Source organism: Lingula anatina, chromosome 2, assembly GCF_051362555.1.
Source record: "Lingula anatina isolate TDL-2025a chromosome 2, LinAna3.0, whole genome shotgun sequence".
Classification (NCBI taxonomy): domain Eukaryota; kingdom Metazoa; phylum Brachiopoda; class Lingulata; order Lingulida; family Lingulidae; genus Lingula; species Lingula anatina.
Window position 1 is genome coordinate 37874527 of NC_141768.1, and position 19268 is coordinate 37893794.

Genomic DNA, 19268 nt, shown 5'->3' on the forward strand with positions numbered 1-19268 from the left:
AGACGCATTTCGTCCTCAACCTCAAGTATATTTTTTCACAATACCTGGTAAGGAAGGTTTGCAAATTACTTTCTTTTGAGAATGCAGCTTTACCGTGTTTCGTGTCAAACATTTATCTGTGCCCTGTCGCCATATCGTCTAGTTTTTCATGGGGGTTACTAAATTGGAGATTTTTATAATGGCTAAAACGTTACATGATTACCAAACAACTGAAATGATGGCCTGCACTAAAAGACGCAGCGAAGGTTTTTTCAGTTTTCAAAACCCCGGCGATACCGCGAAAGTAGTCGCCAGCTGTTTGTTGAGTTATTTAAAATAAACATTCTGAACATTTCTGAGACATTACACATCAAACTCGCTTTATGACAAGCTGCAATTTTCTACTTTAATAAAAAATAAACTAGATCGATTGGAGAACGTGAGATGGTGCTGCGAGCGACAGTAACAAAAGTTTAAAATTTTTTTTACAATGGAGTGAAATGTTGAGAGCGTGTGTCCAGTAGCCTATGTTAAGGTACCGGGGGTACTGGTAGGCCCTGTGTGCACGAAGGACCTTTTCTGTGATGAAGCAATGATTTGTCGTTGGTTTTTTAACTAGCCCCCCCCTCCCCCCCCCCCCCCCCCCCCGCATGTTAGGTCTTTTCGTCGGCCAGTCTATGAATGTGCAAGTTTTCTAAAATTTCTGAAATCGATCTTTTATCGTAGGTTTCATATTAACAGAGGCTTTTGGGGTTTTGATCTCGTTAAGCAATAAAAAGTTGTTGAGCAACCAGAGAAAAATTAATTCATTGTTCATTGTATTTCTTCACTCAAAAATCCCATTATAAAGGTCAGGTAAATTATTTAAACCTTGGGATTCGTACGAACAAACGAAAAAGAAAATTTGCGCCTGTCAATCAAACACGTCAGACCCGCCAAGGGCGGAGTTATGATAAGTAGAAGAAATAGGTCAGGGTCAGTGTGCCGTGAGATAGCCAACAACACTGATAGGACAGTGCGAGAGTCTGAGACTGCAACAGGACAAGCAGAAAGTTCCCCAGTCGACCCTCTGACCTGGTCAACCATAAAGATGGACTGTGATAGCGATGAACTGGTGTTCTTTGTTAATGGCAAGAAGGTAAGTCACCTTAAAGCGTTGATTTTATCGTTGCACTTTCTCAAGTTTATTTGAACTCCTTCTTACCTAATACTACTACGACACTGTACTACATGTAGTATAGCCTATGCACCGCAAGGGACAGGGAAGGCTCTCATGTTAACAATGTGCCCTTTAAGACGTACAAGACTTCAAATCAAGTTCCCTGATGTTATGTAAGCCACAGCTCAACATTTAATACTGTACTATTATTATTTTACGACCAAATATTAGTGAAATTTGCGTAGCTATAGCAAATCAAGAAAAACTTTTTTGGTGTGTTTGCCGTGGGACTCAAGCACGAAAATTCATGCGTTAGCACTCCTGTTAGGCTAAGCACAGACAGTACATATCAGAATCGTCAATTAGGAGTGCTAACGCATGAATTTTCGTGCTAGTGGGACTCCTGTGGTTACATATATAATATACGTGGTGGTTTGGGGGTGGGGGGGTGGGGTGGGGGAATTGCTTTGCTGTTGCCTTGCCTCTGCACTTAGATCTAATGCATTGTCATGTAGACTATTTGATAACCTTAATGGCCTATTTGTGTTTGTATTGGCCAAATCATAGATTGTTATTGGGGTGCATAGATCATTGAGCACTCTGACCCAACGACAATATTTATGTACAGTATGTATACAAATATATATTTGACTTGATTAAATTTATTAACCTCTGTTTTTTTAGGTAGTGGAAAAGAATGCAGACCCAGAAACAACCTTGCTCCATTACTTGAGAACTAAGTGTATCCTTTATACTGTCATTGGAATCATAATTTATCCTATGAATCTTGATGATCAACAAAAACTATAATAATGACCTGCATAGAATTTGATTCTTGCTAACCTTCAGCACCTCCAGTCTACAGTGACAGAAGTCACCTTTTCATAGAATCATCAATCAAGTGACAATATTAGACCATGTAGTTCTGTCATTGCCTTTCAATAGTTCACCTAGCTACTAGTAAATTGATGAATACTCTTATGTAATAAAACATAACTCGAATTGATTTCATGAATTAATAGTGTCTGTAATATATAGTGTGAGACATGAGAATAGATGAAAAGTATAATCATATTAATTTAAATCTACATTTAAATGCTATTCCTTCATCAGTTAGCCTAATTGGGTTATATATATTTTTAAAATTTTGTTATGTAATTATACATGATTTAATATCCTTGACTTCAATATGTTAGTGAGACTGACAGGTACAAAACTGGGATGTGCAGAGGGGGGCTGTGGAGCTTGCACAGTGATGGTGTCCAAGTGTGAGCGCCCATCAGGGAATATAATGTATCCTTTTGTAAAAAAAATTGATGATTGTTGGTTAGAGTATGAGGTTTTGGTTTGCCAGTATGTGTGTATGTGTGCGTGCGTGTATGCGTGTGTGTGTGTGTGTGTGTGTGTGTGTGTGTGTGTGTGTGTGTGTGTGTGTGTGTAGAGAGAGAGAGAGGACAAGAGTGTTATTAGTTGCATGTTTACGAATGGGAAAAGAGACTCACTTCAATTTTTCCTTCAACATCATATTGCAGACACTATTCTGTGAATGCTTGTCTGGCCCCAGTATGTGCCATGCATGGCCTGGCTGTCACAACTGTTGAGGGAATAGGTAGCACCAAGACCCAGCTCCATCCAGTACAGGTAATAGATGCCACATTTTTATACTGTAGGCTAACATATTGCAGCATAGGCCTTGGCATAATCATTTGAATACATGTAAGGTTTATGCCGTAAGGAGGATATTAGTTACCTGAATGAAACAAGCTGCACAAGTTCATTAGTTTGATTGAATCTAAAGGATAGTTAAAGGTAAGGGTTTGAAGTCGGCAGATTTGCAAGTTTGACAGCATATTATAAAATTAAAGAAATCATTAAACGGGCCATTTATTTTTCTCATTTGATGACTGTATAGCAAATATTAGTACCTCTGACAAGGAGGTAATGTTTGGCTTGCTGTTATTTAATAGTTTGCCTGTTATTTAACCTTTGTTTTAAAGAATGATCCCTTTAGTGGAATGGCATGTTTGGGGGCTGAATACTGACACCCTGAGTTCAACTGCTGTGATTTATTGATGCTAATACCCAGCTTCTTTTTTGTTCAAGGTAACAAGTGGCTCCTTGTCATGAAAACGGGATATGTACCCTAGATTTCAAACATGGAAGGTCCCTTTAATTTTACCATGTGGTGTTTGTTATTTTATCTTTTGTTTTATATCAACTCAGTGGGGTATGAATATTATTTTTAAATTTTCAGGAAGTATGTTCCAATACAAAAACTGACTGGTACTACATGTATATATATATATATATATATATATATATATATATATATATATATATATATATATATATATGTATATGTATGTACTGCAAGTATATATATTACTTTGGTCTGTTTTTATATTCTTTCCATGCTGTGACCCAGATTTTATGTATGATATTATAGCTAACTCCTGGGGTAGAAAGTTGAGCAGTTGCTTGTAGTACATGACTGTTTTGTTATATATAACATATTTATCTACGTGTATATGCCTTATAACTATACTGGTTGTATTTGTTAGCCCATCTGCTGTTAATTATCAGTAAAAAAAAAAAAGGTACCTCATGGTAGAGTGAAGAATGAAGTGGAAAAATTAAGTGTTGGTGTGAAATAGAAAACTGGAACTGAAAATAGTTAGGTGTTTTTAAACAATAGCATTACAGAAAACAATCTAACTGTTCTTCTGTCTAGATAAGTAAACAACCTGAAAAAAGTTGTCACTAGACAACTAGATAAATGAGAAAGGTTAGAAGTGATGGATTCTCACCCGTGTGGTATGACCTGGAAATGGTTAACCCCAAGCATGTAAATTGAAGATCATTTGTAGAAATTGAATAATTGACATGTGTATTTTAAATCTCAAATTCTTTAAAAAATGCTGTTACAGTATTGAAATAATTTCAGGAGAGGATTGCAAAGTCTCATGGCTCTCAGTGTGGATTCTGTACTCCAGGAATTGTCATGTCCATGTACACCCTGCTCAGGAATACTAGACAGCCTTCCATGGAAACTATGGAAAATGCTTTTCAGGGTGAGGTTTTTGAAAGATTAATGTCTGTTGTTTAAAAAGTATCTGAAATTCAAGGTGACAAGGAAACAGTAAACTGTGTGACATGAGAGAAAAAAATTACACTTACATTGGTTTTTCCCTTTCTCCTTGCCCCCCCTACCACACACATGCAAACACACCTTAAATTTATTGGAGTTATTATTTAGTAGCTAGTTTTCTTTATAAATCATTTAGTATCTAGTTTTCTTTATAAATCTAGGTAACCTCTGCCGATGCACTGGCTACAGGCCAATTCTGGAAGGCTTCAAAACTTTCACAAAAGAGTTTTACTGTGGGCAGGGTGAAAACTGCTGTAAAAATGGACCACTGAATCCAAGGGAAAATGACCGGTTGTTTGAACCAAGTGAGTTTGTTCCTTTGGACCAAACCCAAGAACCTATATTCCCTCCCGAACTACAAGTGAGTAATGACAAGTTGTGTCATTAACCAAGTGATATTAACCTACTTGAAATTTAGAGAAGTATGCTGCGATTGTTATTTATGCTAATTTGGTATAATGGTATGCTTTAAAGACTTACTAATGGAACAATGGTATGTACAGTCTGAGCTTTTGATAATTGCTGAAGATTATTTAAAAAGTAGAGAATGTTTTGCCAAATTAAGTGTTTTTGATGTTAAAATTTCAATATAGAATCAGAACATTTATAATTGGTAAATTGATTGTTTTTATTTGCAGCTTTCCAATAAGCTTGACAATAAACTGCTTGTATTCAGAGGGGAAAGAACCACATGGCTGAGGCCTGTGACCTTAAATGAACTATTGGATTTGAAAGCCAAGCACCCTCAGTCAAGGATGGTGGTTGGAAACACAGAAGTTGGTTAGTTTTTTAAAAACATACCCTAAAACATGAGTTGGGGTTAGAAAGAACAGTCCTATTGGTTGGAAAAGGTCCACATTTTCAGAAAATGAGCCCTCTTTGTAATTGCTGACTAAAGAGCCTTATAGATTTCTTTGTTTTAATATGGTATCCAAGTAAAGGTAAAAAGGATAAGATAAAGGTGAAAAATTTATTTTTTTTCGAGAAAAACTGAACTGGGTTTAACAAATGTTGACAAGAATATGCTGAATATAAAGAAGGCAAAGGTTAAAGGGATGAAACTAATAATAAACATTGTTTATTTGTAGGTATTGAGGTTAAGTTTAAAAACATGACTTATCCAGTGATAATTGCTCCAACACATGTCCCTGAGCTTCTTGAGGTCAAACACACAAATACAGGCATCACTTTTGGAAGTTCTGTTTCACTGTCAAGATTGAATCAAATCCTGGTCGAAACAGTAAACAAACTGCCAGGTGAGATGTTTTTGTTTTAGAGAAAAAGTGTCTGATTTTCTTACATTAGAATTATAGTTCAACAAATATATTTGAAGTTACAGTATGTGATTTTTTTTGTTTTTTTTTTATCTACCTATTTTCATTTCAAATAGCTTGTTTTTCTTATGCTTACTTATAACATTTTTTCATTAAATCTATTTTGACTAAACAAATATCTATGCAAGCACAGTTTAAACATTTAATTTGGCATGTGTAATATATAAAAGATGTCATCTTTTTAGAACACAAGACTCGAGTGTTTGCTGCTATTATTGAAATGCTAAGGTGGTTTGCAGGTGATCAGATCAGAAATGTTGCAGTAAGTTTCTATTTTTCTTCTTGTTCTGATAGTGTGTACATATATTTGTTATTCTTATCCAAATGATGCCCTTAGCAGGGGCTGATTGAGGCCGTCTTCTGGGTCTTCCGGAAGACAGTCAGATTTTCAAGTTTACATTGATGGATATCTCATTTTTCTGTCGGAAGACGGTCAAAAATGGAGGATGGATCAACAAAGATATTTTGGAAGTCTGTCAAAAAATATATCTGGATCCGCCCCCGCTTAGTAACATGAACTGTGAAAAAAAAATTCATTGATACATTTTTGTCTCCATTTATTTTAAAGAATTCAAGATAATAATTGCATTGATTTTATTAATATTTTTATTTTTAGGCCATTTCAGGTAACATTATGACTGCTAGTCCCATCTCAGATTTGAATCCAATATTTATGTCTGCTGGTTGTTCGTTAATTGTCTGCTCAAAAGGTGAGTGATAACTTCCAAAGGTCTAGGTGTGTTTGTTTTTTCCCCTGCATATGTTCAATGAGGCAATTTGACATCTTGGTGAAACACTGGTCTTTGGGGTTTGAAAAAAAAATAGAAAAAAATTGGGGTAAAAATTATGGAGAACATATATCTGATGGTTTCCTTTAAAATTAACCCATGGCAAGGAATTCTAAACAAGATTTCGGGCTTTAAAAATTTTATGGCCCTGATATTTAATTTCTAATATTTTTGCATTTCCTACCGATTGTCTCTTATTCAATCCTCCTGGAGTTAGAGATGTCACATTTTTTTTAAGTTAAATGATTTTCTTAAATTTTCCCTCAGCATTAAGAAGCATCTTTAGCCAAATTAAGAAACATCTAATGTTCCCTTTTACATTAGCGCAGGATACTTGTATTTATATGGAAACAGAGAAAAGGGAAATATGTTAAAGACAGAAATTTCTGTAACTCATTTTTCATATTTTGATCCCTTGTCTTTTTGATATAGTGCTGATATTTTAAAAATGATTACTCTCATCTATGAGAAACGGATTGTTTTATCTGATCAAAATGATGTCCAATTCCACTTAGACTATAGTGTTTTCTCTATTGTCTGCTTTAGTAAGGGGTGCCAGAGAACTGCTGTTGGACCACACTTTCTTCTTAGGATACAGAAGGACAGTGGTGGAGCCTGATGAAGTCCTGATCTCAGTTCATGTACCATTCACAAGTGAGGTACATGTAATATCAAAAATATATCAAAAATTCAAAGTCTAGAAAGTTAAACCAAATTGGTTGAAATTGTTTGAAAAGAAACCCCTCAAAAATTATTAATACTTAAGGTGTGAAGTTTAAGGCATACTTTTGATAAAAAAATGTGCTGAATTTTGGACTTTAATAACTAAGCAGTTATCTATGATGTTTTAATTGCACCACCATTGTGAAAGCTTGGGTCAGGCGTGGTTTAACCCCAGGCTCGTCTTGTTAATTTCCCCTCAATACAACAGTGCACCTCATGGCATTGCCTCTGGCATGAAAACTTTTGACTCTAAGGCTCTTATAACATCCCTCTGGCAATCAGTTAGAAAAACAATCAAAAATGTCATGCCTATGTGATGCCAGTTTCAGAAAAGATGATTGCTGACACAGTCTTCTGCAAACTTGCATACTAAATGTATTCTTAATGTCTTTTTCTATTCTATCGATGTATGAGCTCAGTGACTAAGATTTTTTATTTATTGAAGTTTTACATGGTAGTAAAAGTCATGATATCATAAAAAGGTGCCTGCAACTAAGAATAAGTAGTACAGTCAGGTGTTGATACATACAAATACTGTCTGCATGTAAATGCAGCAGTCAAGGTGAAATACAGGTAGGTTTCACATCTGTCAAGGTGGGCTGATGAGTTTTGCTATGAGGTAGATTTGAAGTATGTCTCAGCAAGATGTCAGTTGTAATTCCTGCCTTTGAGTAGTGCTGTAGAAATGTTTTAGTCACCTTGTTCTGAATTGGTATGTTACAAATAATAAAATGTATATTTAAGAAATTGTTCAGTCTGTTGAATTTACCCTGTTCTTCCAGAATGAATATTTCTATGCATACAAGCAAGCTCAGAGGAGAGAAGATGACATATCTATAGTGAATGCTGCCATGAAAGTGGAGTTGGAACAGGGTGGTAACACTATCAAACAAATGGCTCTGAGTTTTGGTGGCATGGCCCCCACTACCGTTATGGCTCTAAGGGCAGCTCAGCAAGCTGTTGGGAGGTAGCATTTTTAACCGACTTTTTAAACCAAGTTTTATTTAGCTTGAAGTCTTGATATCTCTTATTAATAATTCTATCTTGAATGACTTTAAATATTGTAAAACGTTAATTTTTTAAACTAGAGTCCCCCATAGTGATTTTGATTTTACTTGGAAAATGTATATTACATACATCACATTCTTTCTTCCAATTGCAACACATGTTTTTTAGCAGATGTTGAAAAACTAGTTTTAAATAGATGCTACATGTACATACTCCCTAGCATGGTAACTAATTTTTGTATTAGTAGCACTACTCTTGGTCTCAGGAAGGGCAATTATAAGGTGCCACGTAATTGAAAGCTTTTTACATATGTTCTGCTTTAATTTCAGGAAATGGGAAGATGACCTGGTGACAGATATGTGTGGTTGGCTGGCAGATGACCTTCCATTGACCCCTGATGCTCCAGGAGGTCAGACAGAATACAGGCGGACATTAACCACAAGTTTTTTCTTTAAGTTTTATCTCAGTGTGCAAATGAGGTTGAGCGAAGAGAAGGTAAATTTACCTTAAATTATTAGAACTGTATTTCTCAGAAAAAGACAAGAAACTACAAAATGTGATGAAAAGCCCATAAATGAGCCCCTAGAAAATGATAAGTCAAATACACAGTTGTCAGAAAGACCTTTAAATCAGATTTAATCAGTCTTTAAGGAATTAAGTACACAAATATGGTGCACTTTGCATTGGAAACAAAACAAAACAAAACAAAAAACAAAGGGGTATACTATGATGGTTTTCCAGTTAATCTATCAGATTTAAGTGTACATAGTTTTATGACTTTTCTAACTTTGTATCCTCATAGGTTGGTCTAAGCAATGTTCCCAGATCATACAGAAGTGCCTTGCCCGTCTATCACCGGGAACCCATTAAAAGCACTCAGGTGTATGAAGAGGTTCCTGAGGCCCAATCAGAGAAGGATGCTGTGGGGAGACCCCTGCCACACAAAGCAGGCTCACAGCAGGCCACTGGAGAGGCTCAGTACTGTGATGATATGCCTTATGCTGATGGTATGTAGATTGGAGTAAATTTTTACCTAAAGTAGATGGAATAGAACCCTTTGTCATCTCTGTAACTATGGATAATGCTGAAGAAATTTTGTTGTTTATTTAAATCATTTATTTCATTCTGATGGAAATTGATCTGTGTAGTAACGTTACTCATGATGATGAAATTTTTAAATTGTTCAATTTCTATGCTAACTGAAAGCATACCTGTAATAGCTATTACCTGTATGCTTTCAGTTAGTGTAGAAATTGAACAGTTTAAAAATTTCACCATTATGTATTTCATGTTTGCATTTTCTCATATATGAGGTTGTACCAGTTTCTAAATGATATCATTTATTATAAAAACGAATTTAAATAGAAAAGAATTCTCTATCATTATCTCTATCATTTAATTGACCAAGAAAAAAATAAATAAATAAATAAAATAAAAATAAAAATAAATAACTTTCTGTTCTAGGTGAGCTGTATCTTGCCTTAGTCACAAGCACAAGACCTCATGCCAAGATCCTTAATATTGATGCCAGTGATGCCTTAAAAATGACAGGTGTAAAAGCCTTCTTTTGTCACAAAGATGTACCTGGAAATAATAAGGAGGGCCCAGCTGCAGTTAAAGATGAGGAGGTTTTTGCATCAGAAAAGGTGTGGGTGAGGTATTTGTGGACATGTAATGTAAAGGCAAATTGTGATAGTAAAGCTGGAAGTACCAACAGAAAATGTGGCGTAACTTCTTTTAAGTTTTGGCATCCACAAGATGGGTTATAAAAGTGAAAGATCTGTCAAAGAATTCAGGGTTATAAAAGTGATAGATCTGTCAAAGAATTCATTCAGCAGTTGTCTTATCAACAATATCTATTGTTTCACAAATATGAGCATTTCAGTATTTCTTCATCTCTCTCATTTAAAAAAATTATCATTGACATGTAAAAAGATATTGAAATCTCCTGATTGAGCTGTGCTGGTTTACTCCTTGCAGTTATAACAGAATATTTCTGTATTTTTCTTAAGTATGTTTGTAAATTTTGGTTCAGGTGACTTGTGTGGGTCAGGTGATAGGAGCAGTGGTAGCAGACAACCAGGTCCATGCTCAGAGAGCTGCCAAGGCTGTCATTGTGGAATATGAAGACTTGCCAGCAATTGTCACAATTGAGGTATCTGAATGTAGGATAAAATAAGGGGATGGGTTTTTCTTGCGATTTTTAAAATCTTAAGATAATGAAACACATTTTCAGCCACGAAGATTATTTATCGTGACTGGCCAAAGTTCTGGTATGTTTATACAATAGTTGCTTTCTGTCTCTTATGTTTGTTTCTTCTCATTCTTCAATTTACAAATCCTTACCTATCACCCTCCTTATTCATCCTGTTTTAGTTAAAACTACCAAATCAACAAAGGCAAAAAGATATCCTTCTTGGCACGGGTAATAAGTCGTCTGGTGTTGAACTCTTTACAGGAAGCCATTGAAGCAGGGTCTTACCACCCTCCAGCCAGGTCCATGTCCTGTGGAGATGTGGACCAAGGTTTTGCCCAGTCTGACCACGTGCTGACTGGTGAGAAAAGAGTTGGTGGACAGGAGCACTTTTATCTGGAGACACAAGTGACCAGAGCTGTTCCTAGGGGGGAGGATGGAGAAATGGAAGTTTTCAGTTCTACCCAGGCTCCATCAATTGGACAGGTAAATACTTTTTAAGTTGGAGAATTGTTGTCAGTGGAATGAATGAATCTCACGAGTGAAAAAATGCCTTGGCCACAAATTTATCATTTGTGGTGCATGCTGTATTCTGGTCAGATAGTGGTGTAATAAAAGTATATGGATCAAACATTATTATTGAATGAAAAGCATTACAAAGACAGTTTCATTTCCATTAATCTTATGTTTTTGCGACATATTAATTTCAATTCTCTCTTGATTTGTTGGCTTTGAATAAAAAAGTGTTTGATCATTATGCTTGGTTGTTTGGGGTGTATGGATATGGTACATCTTGCATTAAAACACTACACATGCTGTTTCTTGATATTATAGAAGTAAGGTGGTGCATTTATATATTTGATTTCAGTTTATGATAGCCAGTGCTCTAGGAGTTCCAGCCAACAGGATTACTGTACGAGTAAAAAGATTGGGTAAGTTATTTTCAAAACTGTCTCTTAATCACAAGTGGCACAGAATAAATTCTGAAAATGGTTGGGATATCATCACATTTCTTCCTTATTAAGAATTTTTATTAAACCCACTGTCCCTAAATGTTCCTTTTTTTTTGTTGTATTTGTTGTATAGGAGGTGGTTTTGGAGGAAAGGAAACACGTTTTCATGTTCTTATGGTACCAGTGGCAGTTGCAGCTTTCAAGTAAGTCCAAGATGACAATTAATTGCCTCTTAGTTTATTTATATTTTACAAAATCTAATTTAAAAAAAAATATATATGACCCCCAAGTCCTAATTCACACGCACACACATGTAAAATGTTGAAAGTGAGCTGCTTAGGTATCTCAAATAGGCAGTCAAGTTTGCCCCAACTGCTTTTACTGGTATATACATATATATATGTGTATGGACATGTTTGTGCATCTTATCATATTGTTAGATTGAATTGTTCTACTCCACAAGGCTTAATTGCCCAGTTCGCTGCATGTTGGATAGAGATGAAGATATGTTGGTAACTGGTGGGAGACACCCTTTTCTTGGCAAATACAAGGTATGGTATATTTTATCAGTCAATTCACCATCTTTGTATATTTTGTTTTTTAAATATAATTATGCAGGCACTTATTAAGTCTCTATGTTCTGATCATCTGTCTTTCCATGTTGTAATATGTTTTATTAAAATGAATTTATAGAATTTTTGATTTTACAAGTACTTGTAATTTTCAATAAATACAAGTTAGTTTTTGTTGAAGGAAGTCCATTCTTCTTTATGTTTTCCCATCAGGTTGGATTCAGCAACAGTGGTAAAATCCTTGCTTTAGATGCAGCTTTGTACTCCAATGCAGGCAACAGTGCTGATCTCTCTTTGGCGGTAAATTGACCTCAGCTTTTGAAATTTCTATTTACCTTGTCCTTAAATGCATTGTCATTTGAAGATTAAAGCAGGCAGTATGAAGTGAATTTTTTTGGTTATATTCAGGAACTCCACAAGTGAAAATAGACATAAGAAGGTTGCCATGTTTTAACTGCATCATTACTAGCTAGTGCATAACGTATACTGTGGCATAGACTGAATTGATTTCCAACCCTCAGAATGCAAGCTAGGAGCCTCTGTACAATGTATTAAAATGGAAATATAAGGTGTTGCTGTCATTGAAATGTTAATTAATACCTGCTTTAGGTAACTGATGAATACCGAAAAGATTATTTTCTAAGGAAATTAAAAATTTTTTTCAAGTTTGATATGAAAGAATTGATTTTCTCACCCAAGGCCCAAACCTCTTTTCAACTGTAATTGTTTTCTTCACAGGTAATGGAGAGGGCAATGTTTCACATTGACAGCTGTTACAAGTTGCATAATGTCAGAGTTGTGGGACACTTGTGTAAAACCAACCTTCCATCAAACACAGCTTTCCGAGGGTTTGGAGGGCCTCAGGGGCTGATGATCATGGAGACAGTAATAAATGACATTGCTGACTATTTGGGGGTTTCGCCTCTGGAGGTAAGAGCTGGATTTTTACACAAATAATTTAAATGAGAAAAAATTCTTTCTGGAAACGTATGGATACATTGACCAGATATTAATGAGGAAGTATTCCCTCTAGAAACTTATGGATATATTGTATATTGAGCAAATATTGATAATGCTTTAAACCAGTTAAACGTGAAAGTGTGACAGTTGTATTTGTACAAGGAAAAAAAATGAATTTTCAGGTGCGTGAGTTGAATATGTACAAAGAGAATGACGTTACACACTTTGATCAAAAACTCGTCAACTGCAACATACGGCGCTGCTGGGATGAAGTAATTAAACAAAGTAACTTTCACAGAAGAAGACAAGAAATTGATATTTACAATAGGTAAGTTCTCTCTATTTAATTAAAATTCCATAAAAGTTATTGATAATTACCTTTATTATAGCTTCTAATTAACATAAAGAGAGTGGAAATGAAGTACTATTGCTAATTTTCTTGCTCCTTGGCACATGAAGAAACAAAAAAGATTTATGGAGGTAAAAGTTGTCACAGGGGAGCATACTCTGGAATGGCCTTTCGGACTCTTGTTATGCATGGTTTATTTTACTTCAAAAAATATCTTCCTCTCCTTAGATTACAATGTTTGCATTGGCCCTTTCATTTTCTACCAAGTTAACAATAAATACAAGCATTCTCATTTTTGCAGTGAGAATCGTTGGAAAAAACGTGGTATTGCAGTCATCCCCACAAAGTTTGGTATATCTTTTACAGCTACATTTCTTAATCAAGTAAGTTGCATTATATTAAGACATGCATGCATACAGTTAATTAAAAAATTGTGACAAGGAATTGTAAAATGAGGTTTACATATAAATCTGCCTGCACACTTTGTTGGAGTCTTTTTGTATGTGAAATGCCAACAGTGCTTCAGAAATGGTACCTGACATGATAATGACATACCCATTTTTAAATGAAAGGAATTCCATTAACTCCAGAGTACAGACTGCAGACAGAAATCATGCTGACAATTCTTCTATAAAATTAGGTTTTAGATTCAATTTTTTACCAATTTTGTAGGGGGGAGCTTTGGTCCATGTCTACCAGAATGATGGCTCTGTTCTTATCACACATGGGGGCACAGAAATGGGTCAAGGCCTTCATACCAAGATGAGCCAGGTAGCGCAATAATTCATTCACTTTTACTCAGTTGAATGCTTATTACAAGTTAATCTGGAAAGATAAGTCATGTATTTTACATATGTTATAAGGAACATAAAAATTCTTCATTTTAGAAAGGCACTTTTTATTGCATTAATACAGAATTTTTTAAAATTGGGTTTTATGTATAACAGACTTCCACAATTGCATCATGTAGTTCTTTTTTGTTGTTGTTGTTTATTTTATAATTAATGTCTCTAGAAGGGAAAACACATTTGTGACCACTGAAAGGTCTTACAATACACTGCCCTTGTCTGCTGTTTTAGGTTGCTAGTAGAGCTCTAAACATCCCCATTTCCAAGATTCATATTAGTGAGACCAGCACCAACATGGTACCAAACGCCTCAGCATCTGCTGCCAGTGCCTGCTCTGATTTGTATGGCATGGCAATCTTGGTAAGCAGTCACTAAACCTCACAGATATTTATAATGTTATATTCTGCAGAAAATATAACACAATGTAGATGTTTTCTGATTCTATAATTAACTCGACTACATGTCTTTTTTTAGAATGCCTGCCAGATTATTATGGAACGCATAGAACCGTACAAAACTGCCAACTCGAAAGGCACTTGGGAAGAATGGGTATGTTATGTGCAAAGAACTTCAGTGAAATACATTTACAGGCTTGTCAAACACTTACATATCTCTTTGCCTGACATGATAAAAACCTTCCTTTAAACAGTTTCATTTTTAAAAATAAATAAAAATAATTTTAATTAAAAATAATTTAAATTTTATTTAAAAATAGATAAAATTGATTGATAGAAAATAATAAGTGAATTGAAATAGAGGAAGAATTTTCTTTAATTTGAAGTTATATTATATAACTGAAAGTGTCTCAGATACAACATGTGCACCTTCCTGACAGGTGGACATTTTGTGTTTCATTTCAGTTTAGTTCATTCCTGAACTGGTGTTTACATTTTTATGGCCATGTATGTTGTAATATAATATAATTGTTACATTACACATGATGTAAACATATATTTTTCTATAACTAAGAAAGCTATTTAAAGGTTTAATTTTAATGATTTAGTCATGATAACATTGCAGGTGAAGGCTGCCTACTTTGACAGAGTTAGTCTATCGACAACTGGGTTTTACAAGTAAGAACAATTAAACAAGAAGAATAACAAATGTATTTAATTAAAATGTCAGGTATTTAATTTGAAGAAGCAATGAATAAGTTTTGATGAAAGAAATATTATGTTGATACGTAATAATGTGTCGCCCAATTTTAAGCTTTGTTTTAGGTTCACATTCTCTTTATCACCACAGTGATTGAAATTGATAGTTTCCAGCGAGTTAAATTCTTTTAAAATGGTATTCTTACTGCTGTCCTTGTTTCTAGGACTCCAGACATTCAAGGTTTTGATTGGGAGAATAACAAAGGGATGATGCCCTTCAATTACTTTACCTTTGGTGCAGCATGCTCAGAAGTGGAAATCGACTGTCTCACGGGAGATCATACGGTACATGAACGAATATTTTCAATAGTTTCAGGCTGTCGTTTTAATGCATCTTGACTTTATCATTATCATATTGCAGCTGTGCATTTATAAATTTAATTCAGTCAGAATAAACAGAATACAGTGGAATTTTGTACTTGTGCTTGTGACAAATTTGGAATCAGTCTTCTTAATTAAAGGCTATTTCACATGTCTGGTCTTCTCCCTCATGTCTTCTTTATTGTCCAGGTTTTGAGAACTGATATAGTGATGGATGTGGGCACTAGTTTGAACCCAGCAATAGACATTGGACAAATTGAAGGGGCATTTGCACAGGTAATGTGAACAGGACATTATTAACTGTCAAAATATCTTAATATGCATTATCAAATTAAAGGTATTGAACTATGATTCTGATATAATACATTGGTTTATATCTCCTGTTCCACTAACATTTTGATGGAAAAGGGGGGCTAGGGGTGGGGGGCCACCCTTTAGCCTGCCCCAGTATGCTGTCAGAGTTGCCCCTTCTGTAAATGAAAACTGAAATTTCCAGGGATATGGCATGTTCACCATTGAACAGCTGAAGTTCAGTCCACAGGGAAGTCTGATCAACCGGGGCCCTGGGGCCTATAAGTTGCCAGGATTTGGAGATGTCCCTGTGGAATTCAATGTCTCTCTACTGAAAGGGGCTTCCAACCCAAGGGCTGTATACTCGTCCAAGGTAGACCATATGATTTTTTGTACTCTGGCTGTTTGACAAAAATGATGGTTAATTTTTTCTTCAACATTAGCATGAATAGTCATATCTTTGATTTTTTAGTACTGGATGTTGAGCAACAAACACAAAGTAATATGTTTGACCATTTGAGAAAATTGAGAAAAATGATTGTCAAGTCAGTATATTTATTTACCATAACTATATTATTTTGTACCCTAGGCTGTATTCTTTGATTTAAAATTGTGCTTACATTGAATTAAAAGTAACATTATCATGTTGTTGTTCATACCATTGTGTATTTAGTAACTACCAGTGGCTTGATAAGTTACGAACTGTTTGCTTGAGATTTTAGTTGATGGCAATGATGAGAATCACTTGATGTTTGCCATGGCTACATTCACAACGGTCATAGGAAATCAAGAAATTAATTTTCATGCAATGTTAAACAACTTCAAATATCTCTTTTCATCCCAAGAATGTTAAATCAAGTTCTTTAATGTAGTGTAATACACAGTTGTTGAAATGATTTGTAGATTTAATCTGAAATAAATACTTTGGTTTAGGCTATTGGAGAGCCCCCATTGTTTTTGGCATCCTCAGTATTCTTTGCCATCAAAGATGCCATCTCTAGTGCTCGGGCGGATGCAGGTGTGCCGGGACTGTTTAAACTTGACAGTCCAGCCACGCCAGAAAGAATCCGAATGGCTTGTGTGGATCAATTCACCAAACAGGTAAGGTACAACCTTCATCACAGTATTGTTCATGCCCTAAACTTACATTAGAATTCCTGGTAACCTTGGATGTCAACAAGAATCCCAGTATTAACAGCACTAAACTCTGCTGGTGTATCAATTTGGATGAAATTTATTAAAGAAATTAATTACCATTTTATTGCAGCACTAGTAGCTTTTTCTTTGGACATTTATGAGACATTTTGGTCATGCAGTTGAATGCAAACTGTACATATTTTTTCAGTTTCCACCTGCTGAAGCTGGGTCTTATAAACCATGGTTTGTGCATGTCTAGAAAACACCCATGCCATGTGTGTATGAGGGAAGTTCAATTCATATTTAGCTTTGATAAATACTTAACAATTATCAGAACAGAACATGCGCAGGTAACCATTTTAATGATAAATATTTTACAATCATCAGAACAGAATGTGGACAGGTCACCATAATTTTAATTGTCAGAAATAGGGACAAATGGTGAAATGGGGTCTGTTTGAGAATCTGATGATTCAGCTATGCACTTCTGTCACTGAATAAGTTAGTTGAAAGAGGATTATTTGTCCCTTTGAAACAATAACACTTTGTAAGAATGGACATTAAGTTTGCCATAATTTAAGGCATTAGAATTGAAAACGCTGTCAGGAGTGTTTTTAATATAAATGCATACCAATAGGTGTTGCTGTTGGTTTTATTTGAATTGTATCTGTCTCATGTTTACATCTCTGTAAAGTCCCTGTTAATTTTATATCATTCATAATTTCTAATAACAGTTATGCTATGTCACTTGACTATATTATGTGAAACCATTTATCAGAAATATATATAAACTCAGAACTGTATGCCTGTAATTACCCCAGTTAGGTCATGGCATACATCTTACTAAAACCAACATATTTTACAAGTAAATGTATATATATTTATATATACGAAAGGGTGTTGGACATCAGATAAGACTTGGCAGCTGTGAAATCCATTTGATCTGTTCAGATGCGGCAGTATTAAGGCAATTACAACGAAAGTTTTGTATGGTAACTATACATTATACATTATAAGAGCACAAATATTTAACATTTTCTTGTAGGTTAACAGGTGGTGGCTACCTTTTAGCATAAATTGCCATGTGTATGTATATGAATTTATGTAATTATGAAGAAATTTGGAAAAGTCACTTGCAAAATGCTAGAAGATTAAGATAAATGCTAGAAGATTAAGAAGAGAATATCTTTGACAGATTGGCTGGGCTACAGGTATAAATTGAAAGGAGTTGCAGCATTTTCTGCTTTTTTAAAAAAGGGGAAGGAATTAGAAAGTTTCTTTGGTGATTAATGGGTGGTATGAAATGGAGTTAAAAATGTTTACATAATTTTCCCCTAGTTTTATCAAATATTTTAAAGTTTTAATGATGTTATTTGCATTTAACAGCAAGTAGCGAGAATGTGTGTATTTAGACTTTTCATTTAAAGATGCATACAAAGCATGTCAAATTATTGTCACTTAAAGCTAAAAAACGTTTACACAATTTTTCCACTAGTTTTATCAAAAAGGTGATATTTTAAGGTTTTTAAGGATGTTATTTGCATTTAATAGCAAGTAGCCAGAATTTTTGCATTTATACTTTTCATTTAAAGATGCATACAAAGCAAGGCATGTCAAATTATTGTCACTTAATGCAACAGATGCCACCAAATAGTTTCAAATAGTATAACTTAAGGAAGTACCACAGGGTTTCAATTTATAATTCCCCTAAAGACGATTCTTCAACAGATGTTTTCTGCTTACTGTCTGTGCTATATACAACCCTCTTTTTGCTTTCGCCAGCTCTCATTTGAATTATGTGATTGCAGCAGTAATATCTTCTACATTGTTTAATCATTTGGCAGACTTTTACAAACAGATAACTAAGACCAGTTTAAGACCAGAAATTTTAAGATGGTGCGGTTTTAAAGCCTTTTTTGGTGGAGCACTTCATTTGGTTTATCCTTTGGTTTGTGGACTTGGACTTGAGAACCTGGTAGTTGTAATTTATATGCAGAACAAGGAATCTATGCTCTCTTTGCATGCATCTTTAAAGAAATTTGTCAATGTCAGATTGACTTCACCTTATATTTCTGCAGTTCCTCTCCTGGTATTTTAATAGGAAACTTTTAAAGAATTTATTTTTATCCTTAATTAAGTGCAATCACATGGAATTCATTCTTATAATACCAGCAGCATTAATTTATACTAAGCTTCTTGTTATAAAATACACAACTCTTCTGTTTTGACATAAGGTAAAATAAAGATTTTTCTGTTTGGCCAACTTCTTTGCAGTTATTTTCAGTCAGTATTTTTGCCTCCATTCTTATTAACTTAAGTTAAAAAGAATGATTTAATTGAGTAAAATCTT

General features: G+C 34.8%; 1 protein-coding gene across 2 annotated transcripts; it reads left to right on the forward strand.

Moving 5' to 3' along the window:
- Nucleotides 1-944: 944 nt before the first annotated feature.
- Nucleotides 945-19181, forward strand: LOC106168247 (xanthine dehydrogenase/oxidase). Of its 2 annotated transcripts, none has more exons than XM_013547248.2 (33): nt 945-1117; nt 1823-1880; nt 2335-2431; nt 2671-2779; nt 4083-4209; nt 4448-4647; nt 4925-5066; nt 5375-5542; nt 5806-5882; nt 6237-6330; nt 6955-7067; nt 7914-8098; nt 8469-8634; nt 8942-9146; nt 9604-9785; nt 10175-10294; nt 10598-10819; nt 11202-11265; nt 11420-11489; nt 11750-11837; nt 12072-12158; nt 12597-12788; nt 13001-13146; nt 13469-13550; nt 13840-13938; nt 14247-14375; nt 14490-14564; nt 15036-15088; nt 15334-15454; nt 15680-15766; nt 15987-16154; nt 16715-16882; nt 17127-19181. In XM_013547248.2, exons 1-33 carry the CDS (start codon nt 1070-1072, stop codon nt 17175-17177), a joined length of 3993 nt encoding a protein of 1330 aa, XP_013402702.2. In that variant the 5' UTR covers nt 945-1069; the 3' UTR covers nt 17178-19181. The 2 variants fall into 2 exon arrangements, with proteins under 2 accessions (XP_013402702.2, XP_086859437.1); XM_087003311.1 differs by lacking the exon at nt 945-1117 and adding an exon at nt 1208-1311.
- The last annotated feature ends 87 nt before the right edge of the window (nt 19182-19268 follow it).

Excerpts from the sequence above, each read along its gene's own strand:
- LOC106168247 (XM_013547248.2), top strand. The coding sequence starts at position 1,070 with ATGGACTGTGATAGCGATGAACTGGTGTTCTTTGTTAATGGCAAGAAG. Across the intron at positions 9,786-10,174 it reads AGGTTTTTGCATCAGAAAAG|GTGACTTGTGTGGGTCAGGT; the intron begins GTGTGGGTGAGG and ends ATTTTGGTTCAG. Across the intron at positions 11,490-11,749 it reads GTGGCAGTTGCAGCTTTCAA|GCTTAATTGCCCAGTTCGCT; the intron begins GTAAGTCCAAGA and ends CTACTCCACAAG.